The 10,055-nt window shown below is 47.9% G+C and overlaps 1 protein-coding gene across 1 annotated transcript in view; it reads left to right on the top strand.

The window, feature by feature from the left end:
* The first annotated feature begins 1,413 nt into the window (after positions 1 to 1,413).
* Positions 1,414 to 10,055, top strand: part of srm (spermidine synthase) — a 29,425-nt gene continuing 20,783 nt past the window's right edge. Inside the window, exon 1 of the mRNA XM_085966851.1 lies at positions 1,414 to 1,665. Within this exon, the coding sequence (XP_085822977.1) occupies positions 1,535 to 1,665 (131 nt within the window). The 5' untranslated portion in view covers positions 1,414 to 1,534. The remainder of the gene's footprint in view (positions 1,666 to 10,055) is intronic.

Here is a 10,055-nt window from a genome sequence, read left to right as displayed (position 1 = left end):
ATGTGCTCTATGGTCGGTAGCCGGGTGCTGGTAATGCGTTGGGCAGTTTTGACTACCCGCTGCAGGGCTTTCCGGTCATAGTAGCTACAGCTGCCATACCATACTGTGATACAGTTCGTCAGGATGCTCTCTATTGTGCAGCGGTAAAAGTTAGAGAGGATCAGGGGTGACAGGTTACATCCCTTCAGCCTCCTTAGGAAATATAGGCGCTGCTGGGCCTTCTTCACCAGAGAGGAGGTATTGAGGGACCAGGAGAGGTCTTCCGTGATGTGGACTCCGAGGAACTTAAAGCTGTCCACCCTTTCCACCACAGCCCCATGGATGTGGATGGGGGTGGGGTGGGGTGGGCCCGGGTGGGCCCACCCCACCCTCTCTGCTGCTACTCCCACCCACTCTGGCCCCACTCCCACCTACTCTGGTCCCACTCCCACCTACTCGGGTCCCACTCCCACCCTCTCTGGTCCCCAATCCCACCCTCTCTGGTCCCCAATCCCACTGGTCCCGATCCCACCCTCTCTGGTCCCCAATCCCACCCTCTCTGGTCCCCAATCCCGCTGATCCCGATCCCACCCTCTCTGATCCCCAATCCCACTGGTCCCGATCCCACCCTCTCTGGTCCCCAATCCCACCCTCTCTGGTCCCCAATCCCACTGGTCCCGATCCCACCCTCTCTGGTCCCCAATCCCACCATCTCTGGTCCCCAATCCCACCCTCTCTGGTCCCCAATCCCACCCTCTCTGGTCCCCAATCCCACCCTCTCTGGTCCCCAATCCCACTGGTCCCGATCCCACCCTCTCTGGTCCCCAATCCCACCCTCTCTGGTCCCCAATCCCACCCTCTCTGGTCCCCAATCCCACTGGTCCCGATCCCACCCTCTCTGGTCCCCAATCCCACCATCTCTGGTCCCCAATCCCACCCTCTCTGGTCCCCAATCCCAACCTCTCTGGTCCCCAATCCCACCCTCTCTGGTCCCCAATCCCACCCTCTCTGGTCCCCAATCCCACCCTCTCTGGTCCCGATCCCACCCTCTCTGGTCCCCAATCCCACTGGTCCCGATCCCACCCTCTCTGGTCCCCAATCCCACCCTCTCTGATCCCCAATCCCACCCTCTCTGGTCCCGATCCCACCCTCTCTGGTCCCCAATCCCACTGGTCCCGATCCCACCCTCTCTGGTCCCCAATCCCACCCTCTCTGATCCCCAATCCCACCCTCTCTGATCCCCAGTCCCACCCTCTCTGGTCCCACACCCTCTCTGCTGCCAGGTCTCTCCATTGCTGCCTAGCAGACAACCTTCAGCCGCTAAGCCCCGCCCCCTCGCTCTACCCCCACCTCCCCGCCCGCCCGGATTGGCCAACGCCTGACCGCGCGGCTGCGAGCGGCGGCTGTGATTGGCGGAGCGCGCTGTCACTCAGCCGGCGGCTGGGTGATAAAGCCGGCCGGCGCGACGCGGGAGGCCCCTTTTTAGCTTCTTAGCTTCCAGCTCGCCCCGGCTCAGAGAGCGAGCGAGCGAGAACCTCAGCCGTCAACAGCGGCCATGGACACCATCAAGAGCGGCTGGTTCACGGAAACCTCCACCCTGTGGCCGGGCCAAGCCATGTCCCTGGAGGTGGAAGAAATCCTCTACAACCAGAAATCCCCCTTCCAGGATGTGGTTGTCTTCAAAAGGTCAGAAATTTCCAGCAGCTTGTGGAAAAATTCTTCATTTTAAAGAAAGAAAAAATACATCAAGTTAGTGAGTAAAGATGAAGCTGGTGGGGAAGATGAGCCTGGGATCAGTCCAGGCCCATCCTGTGGGGACACTGACAGCCAGATCCAAAATGGTCCTTTTTTTTTGTAGATGTTTAAACTGTAATTTCTTTTTTGTCTTATCAAATTGTTCATTTCTTCCCCCCCCCCCACTCCTTTTTAATCTGCATTTTAATATTTATTCCAGCGTTGTGTTTGATTTTTGTTAAATCCAGCTCTCTCTCACTCCTTTACACTTTCTGCATTATTCAACGGATTTTTCTTGGCAACCAGACCCTGAAGTCACTTGCAGTCCAGCTGTGGGCTTCCATTCTGTTACTAATTTGTTATAGCGAGAACAAAATCTCTGATATATAATATCTATCTATCTATCTATATCTATCTCTGGTTTATTTCATATATATAACTAGGAAAAAAATTATCTGAAGGTTTGCATTTGTTTATTGAGTAAGAATCTGTTAACTTTTGAACTGTTAGTCAATTGAAATACTGATTTCATATGATCATAGAATGATACAGCACAGGAGGAGGCCATTTGGCCCTTCGTGCCTGTGCTGGCTCTTTGAAAGAACTGTCCAATTACTCCCACTCCCCCTGCTCTTTCCCCATAGCCAGTGTTCACTTTTTTTTCTTGGGTGCGTGGCCCATTCCGTGAAACTTTACATTGAAAAAGCCAGCCTCAGGCTGCACAGGGCTGGCAGAGACGCACCTTATAGGGAATGTTGCCCATAGCTCCAAGTTTTTCCTTTTCAATATTTATCCAAATCAGAGGATGGTTACAGCACGGAGGAAGGCCATTTGGCCTGTCGAGCCCGTGCCGGCTCTTTGCAAGAGCACTTCAGCCAGTCCCACTCCCCTGCCCTGTCTTTGTAGCCCTGCAATTTTTTTTCTTTCAGGTACTTATCCAACTCCCTTTTGAAGGCAGTGCATTCCAGATCCTAACCACTCGCTGCGTAAAAAAGGTTTTTTCTGATGTCGCCTTTGGTTCTTTTGCTAATCACTTTAAATCTGTGTCCTCTGGTTCTCGACCCCTCTGCCAATGGAAACAGTTTCTCGCTATCTACTCTGTCCAGACCCCTCATTTTGAACACCTCTATCAAATCTCCTCTCGCATCTTCTCTGCTCCAAGGAGATCAACCCCAGCTTCTCCAGTCTATCCACGTAACACAAGTCCCTCATCCCTGAAATCATTCTCGTCAATCTTTCTGCAGCCTCTCTAAGGCCTTCACCTTCCTAAAGTGTGGTGTCCAGAATTGGGCACAATACTGCAGTTGAGGCTGAACCAGTGTTTTATCCTTTTAGAAAATTATTGAATCTGCTTCCACCATCCTTTCAGGCAGTGCATTCCAGATCGCAACAACTTGCTACATAAAGTTCTCCTATCACCTCTGGTTCTTTTGCCAATTACCTTAAATCTATGCCCTTTGGTTACTGACCCTTTTGCCACTTGAGCCAGTTTCTCCTTACTTTATCAAAACCGTTCATGATTTTGAACACCTCTATCAAATCTCCCCTTGACCACCTCTGCTCTAAGGCGAACAACCCCAGTTTCTCTACTGTCCACTTAACTGAAGTCTTTCATCTCTGGTACCATTCTAGTAAATCTCCTCTGCACCCCCTCTCGGGCCCTGACATTAATCCTAAAGTGTGGTACCGAGAGTTGGCCACAATACTCCAGCTGGGATCTACCCAGTGATTTATAACGGTTTAGCATAACTTCCTTGCTTTTGTACTCTATGCATCTATTTATAAAAAGCCAAGGATCCCGTGCGCCTTTTTAACAGCCTTCTCAACTTGTCCTGCACCTTCAAAGACTTGTGTACGGACACCCTCGGGTCTCTGTTCCTGCACCCCCTTTAAAATTATACCATTTTGTTTTCTTGCCCCTCATTATTCTTCCTACCAAAATGTAACACTTCACATTTCTGTTAAATTTCATCTGTCACGTGTCTACTCATTTCACCAGTCTGTCTGTCTTCCTGAAGTCTGTTACTATCCTCCTCACTGTTTACTACATTTCTGAATTTCGTGTCATGTTATCTACAAACTTAGAAATTATGCCCTGTATACCCATGTCCAAGTCATTAAATACATATCAAAAAGAGATACTTAATCAAAAGTGCCATTCAGATAATAATCTGCCTTCCTGTTTTTGCCACCAAAGTGGATAACCTCACATTTATCCACATTATACTGCATCTGCCATGCTTCTGCCCAATCACCCAACCTGCCCAAATCATCCTGGAGTTTCTCGGCATCCTCCTCACAGCACACACGCCCACCCAGCTTTGTGTTGTCTGCAAATTTGGAGATATTACATCTAGTTCCCTCGTCTAGATCATTAATTAATATATATATATTGTGAATAGCTGGGGTCCAAGGACCGATCCCTGCAGTACCCCACTAGTCACTGCCTGCCACTCGGAAAAAGACCCGTTTATTCCAACTCTTTTTGCTTTCTGTCTGCCAACCAGTTTTCTATCCAAGTCAATACCTTGTCCCCAGTCCCATGTGCCTTAACTTTACACGCTAACCTCTTATGCGGGACAGAAGTTATAACAGCACAGAAGGAGGCCATTCGGCCCATCAAGTCCATGCCGGCTCTCTGCAGAGCAACTGAGTCAGTCCCATTCCCCTGCTCTATTCCCATAGCCCTGCAAGTTTATTTCCCTCCAGTGCCTATCCAGTCTCCCCTTGTGACTTTTGCAAGAGTGGCACTGATTACAACCTTATTTAAATAACGTGAATCCTTCAGTAAGGATTCTGTGTAATTGATAAATATTGTTGGGTTTTTAATGTGTTCTTGCACCTCCTGCTCTGTTTTGTGACGTGCCATGGCATGAGGCAATGAAGTGCCTGTGTGTGTGCATGTGTCAGTTGGTCTTCCTCAATTTTTTTGAAAATGAATGTCGTGGGAGTGCTTAGCTACTCCAGTCAATCAACAGTGTTTGGAGCGCATTCTTCCTTTAAATAATAATGGTCTAATAACTAGGGTATTTAAATGACGATATTATAACTTTATACCCCGTTTGATATAACAGCAATGCTGTAATAAGCCCACCTACCTGCCTCTAGAAACATCACTTTGTCACTGATTCTATCTCCTTTTCTGGACACACACTCAAGTTGAACCAGGTCGTGTAAAAAGTTGACCCAGAATTGAGCATTCAAACCCCATATCCTATCCATCACTAAGACTGCTTACTCCACTTCTGCCCTGACCTTGCCCCACTACTGCTAAAACCCTTATCCATGCTTTGATCACTGCTGGACAGGATTTCTCCAGCATCCTCCTTTCCCTCCTCCCTCCATTCAGTCAAACTCTGGCGACACTCATCTGCTTGTATCATGTCCATAAAGTCCTACTCACCCATCACTTTGTTGTTGCTAACCTACATGGACTCCTCAGTTAATGAAACAGTCCATGCCCACATGCAACAAGACCTGGATGACATGCAGGCTTGGGCTGATAAGTGGCAGGTAACATTCGCACCACACAAGGGCCAGGCAATGACTATCTCCAACAAGCGAGAGTCTAACCACCTCCCCATGACGTTCAATGGCTTTACCATCGCCGAATCCCTCACCATCAACATCCTGGGGGGTCACCATTAGCCAGAAACTTAACTGGACCAGCCGCATAAATACTGTGGCAACAAGAGCAGGTCAGAGGCTGGGTATTCTGCGGCGAGTGTCTTGCCTCCTGACTCGCCAAAGTCTTTCCACCATCTACAAGGCACAAGTAAGGAGTGTGATGGAATACTCTCCACTTGCCTGGCAGCTCCAACAACACTCAAGCTTGACACCATCCAGGACAAAGCAGCCCGCTTGATTGGCACCCCATCCACCACCTTAAACATTCACTCCCTCCACCACCGGCGTACTGTGGTTGCAGTGTGTACCATCTACAAGATGCACTGCAGCAACTTGCCAAGGCTTCTTCGGCAGCACCTCCCAAACCTGCAACCTCTTCCACCTAGAAGGACAAGGGCAGCAGGCGCATGGCAGCACCACCACCTCCAAGTCACACACCATCCTGACTTGGAAATATATTGCCGATCCTTCATCGTCGCTGGGTCAAAATCCTGGAACTCCCTCCCTAACAGCACTGTGGGAGTACCTGCACCACACAGATTGCAGCGGTTCAAGAAGGCAGCTCACCACCACCTTCTCAAGGGCAACTAGGGATGGGCAATAAATGCTGGCCTTGCCAGCGACGCCCACATCCCATAAGCAAATTTAAAAAAAAAAAAAAAAAACTCCAAGTGCATTGAATTTAAAGTCCTCATCTTCAAGTTCGTCCACTGCTTTACCCCACCCTAACATTGCAACTTCATCGAGCCTTATGTGCCCTCAAACCCTTTGGTCCTCCTTCTGTTTTGCCTTTCATCCCTACACTGGCGGCAGGGCCTTGAGTTTTCTCAGCCACACTCCTGGTAACTCCTTCCTGAAGCCCTGCTTCCCCTCTGCTTTTAAAAGATTTGTTAAAACCTGTCTTTCTGACGAAGCTTCCAGTCACAACTCTCAACTTTCCCACAGTCCCTTAACATCGGCTCCTTTTTAGTTTTTCCCTCCCTATGTTAAGTGCCTTTGGCTGTTTTTCTAAGTTGAAAGGAGCTATGTAAATACAAGCATTGAAATGCAAGGGTTCCTGTCAGCGTTGCTGCATGCATTGGTCTACCAGTACGAACAGCAATGCAGTATTTGTCACTTTCCACCAGCTCTGAATATAAACCATAATATAAAGTGTACGAGAGCAGGCAGAGCATTGCAGAATCACTTCTACAATATAAATGGGGTATGAAAAGCAAAATGTCTTTGGGTTAACACCCGAGAGCTGTAGAGATCAAAATGGGGATTACTTTCTGGCATTTTGGGGCTACTTGCTGCTCTTTAAATAGGATCATGGGATCCTTTACATTCACTTGCTTTAACGTCTCGTCCCAAGGGTGACACCTCTGACAGTACTGCACTGAAGTCTCCCAAGTCCTGTAGCGAGTGTTATCACAGAGTAAAGCTGCCACTGCTAATGTAAAGCGTGAGCTGGTCTGGGCGTAGTATCTGGCGGTCCACTGCCAGTTTCCAGGTGCTTCTGTAACAAAGCCCGAAAATGGTGGCGAATGACTTATTGGCCCGTTCCCACCATTTCTGTGGCCACTGCAATCTTCCCCAAGGCCTTCTGATGTGCAGCTGGAGCGCTCACCTGAATCTGGCAGCAGATCCACTTAAAATTCAAATCTGGGTCCTATGTATGTACATGGGACTAATATTCCCTTAATTTATTTGGGGTGCGCTGCCCCTTTAAGTGGCTGCATCGCCCAATACTGCGCATGCATGTTTTTTCCCCTGTTCAAAAGCCGGTGAACCGGCTGCGTGGGAGCTGCAGAGCGTTGCGTGGTCACGCAGCTTAAAGGGACCATTGCCTAGGACTCCATTTGCCATTTTAGGAGAGTACTGGGCAGAGTGGTGCAGCGCTGTGCTCTGCCCAACATCAGCAGGCACCAGCAGGCTGTCACGCTGAATGTTAAGGAGGTCCAGCCCTCAAAACGAAGCGCCAGGATTATTGAGCGGTTAGCCGCTCGGGGTGAGGGCTATCCCAGTGTCTCAGTGCACAAGTTAACGTTTGTAACAAGTTCAGAATTGGATATGAAGTCAATTACGTGACTACAGCTCCCAAAATTCAGTGGGAGCCTTCAGTATGTCCTCGGATTAGAATTTTTAATTGAAACATACATGTCATAGTAGATTTCATCCTGTGTGTAATTGACTTTTGTGACTTCCTCCGAGCAGAGTAGACAAGCTCAGAATGAACAAACACCAAAAGTTCCACCTGAAAGATGTCACTGCTCAGTTATACTGCAGTCCTTGCATCGATGCACTGCATTTTCCATATTGTATTGATGCAGTAATTGCTGTTATGCACAGCAATAAATTCATTCATTTAACATTCAAATTCCTATGGTATCTGTCGGCTGGGAATCCGGCCTTTTATTTCTGCCTCTTTCCTGCACTGCTCCTCCTACACGTGGCACACTATTTTGTTCACTGTGGGAGCTGAATCAACAGAAACATTCGCATGACTTTGCTCTTTTGCCAATTCAGACAGTGACTTTTAGAAAAGTTGACGTTGTTCCAGAGTTCCTATTGCTACAAAAAGTGGTCTTTGCAGATAATTTTTTTTTTTTTTTTTTTTAGCAGAGTTAATGGAGTCTTGCTTTCCTGCTTCCATCCTGTCTGTTCACAAACTCTGCGATTTGGTAGATGTGGGTCTCACTGGGTGCAGTTCCACAGCCCCTTCTGTGTGCTCTGGGACCTTGCCCCATCTGCTCTTGAGCCGAGACAGCGATAACTAACTTCATCTGTGAAGGCATTACTGTCATGCCTGTTCCTGGTGCTCGCCTTACGTTCATGCATATGCACTTTCCAGGAGGAGTCTTTAACTAGGGATCATCCCCTGTCCAGGAGCACTGCAGACAGTTATAGCACCCCATCACACCTCTAAGAGCAGCTAATTCAGCAGAACCAAACCTGGGACATTCTTTAATTCACACTTTTTCTTTGTTCTTTTTACACTTGTGGCACTAAATTTAAAGTAGTTAAAGTACTTATCTGATGAAAAATCACTTCTAAAGTTAAAATCTAATACAGGAAACTCGTTTAAACGGCACCTAAATATCCGGAATTCTCTATTAACCGGCAAAATTCTCAAGCCGAAAACAACACCTCAATAACCGGCAATGTTGCCGAGTCCGAGTCTCCCGCGGTGGCCGAGTTGGTCAGTGGGGGGTAGTTCTCCAAACTGTCACTACTCGGCTTCTTGGTGCTGTCGGGAGTCGGAACACCTCAATACCACTAACAGGAGTCTGACTCTCCCGCGCTGCCAGTAGTCTCTTCTGATCCGCCATTTTACAGGGGTACTGTGTGTCTCCCACGCTGCTGGTAGTCATTGCATTGCATTACCCTCAACTGGCAGTACTGTACTTAATCAAGCATCTTCCACCATCCATTTAACACAACATTCTGTAGGTGAGTACCCAATTACTGTAAACTGCACATTTCTTGATTTTTTTTAATTTTTCTTTGTTAAAAATAGCCTCGGTAGATAACCCTCTCCGTCATCCGGAATTTTTGATCAACCGGCAACACGGCGGTCTCGTTGGTGCCGGATACCAAAGAGTTTCATGTACTAATGCATTTTAACAACAACTTGCATTTTTATAGTGCCTTTAACATAGGAAATCATTCCACGGTGCTTCACAGAACTAGAGGTTCATGCTTGTTAGTCCATGGACCTGAACAGTTGTAGATCATTTCTTCTTGTGACATTTTGGAATTCCATAGCCTTCCCTTTGAAAGAAGGTGTCTCTCAAGATTGCAGCAGGCTTATTGAAAAACAAAAGCTCACGAAATATGCATAATACCGTAATTCTTTTAGTGTGATTAATGATTTTTGGTTGTGACATTGGTGTGTGACAATGACTTGATGCCAATTCTCTGTTCCATCTGTGAGGAAGCATCTGGTCTCTGCTCCCTAGCTTGCCACAGCAGTGTGCAGAAATGCAAGTATGGGGGACCAAACCAGTGTACTATCCTACTGCTGCAAGACGAAACAAGTGATTCAGGAATTCTAGTTACAGACATGAGCAATTTGATATTCTTGATACCTGGCCATATATACAGCAGCTGCTCTCTGCTGTCTTGCCAAAGTGGCCATGGGACATCACATCTAAGTCCAATCCAATTCTTGCCCAGTGTCTGCACACGTGCACTTTCCAGCAAGTGTTGCTGGACAGCAGCCATGAGAGAGAGCCCTGGCTGATTTTGCCTTTGCCCAGCCCACTTGGGGTCAGTAGCTTGGTCGCTCGACAGGAGTCTCCAGACCAAGCTACTAAGAAATTCACACAGGTAAAGTTCCTGTTTGCTTGATTCACCCTCTCCCTGGAAAGGACACACCCCACTTACCCAAGCCCAGAGATATTAGTTGCAGATTGACTAGCGTCGAGGCCTAAGGACCCCCAAATGTGCACAAGGATACTGCTCCAGGTTAACCGGCTAAAACGTAGCACTGGTAAAACTGCCACTGCTTGTACAAACAAGACCACAACCCATAAAGCTAATTCCCCCCAATGGATAATCGGGAGCCAAGTGGAAAGAATCCCGGCTCTCAAATGACTGGTCTCCCCTTCCACTCCCTGTCCATGCCATTGAAAATTGTGGGGGAGGGCGAAATGGGGTTCCTGTTTCTGATCAGTATCCAGTGACTTCGGAGAGTGTCTCAAGTATTGGATTATTAAAACTGCTACAGAAGG

The sequence above is a fragment of the Somniosus microcephalus genome, chromosome 25 (genome assembly GCF_052327205.1).
Source record: "Somniosus microcephalus isolate GS21.2 chromosome 25, FLI_Smic_1.0, whole genome shotgun sequence".
NCBI lineage: Eukaryota > Metazoa > Chordata > Chondrichthyes > Squaliformes > Somniosidae > Somniosus > Somniosus microcephalus.
Note: the sequence above shows the minus strand (reverse complement) of the source record. Positions and strands in the feature narration are given on the sequence as shown.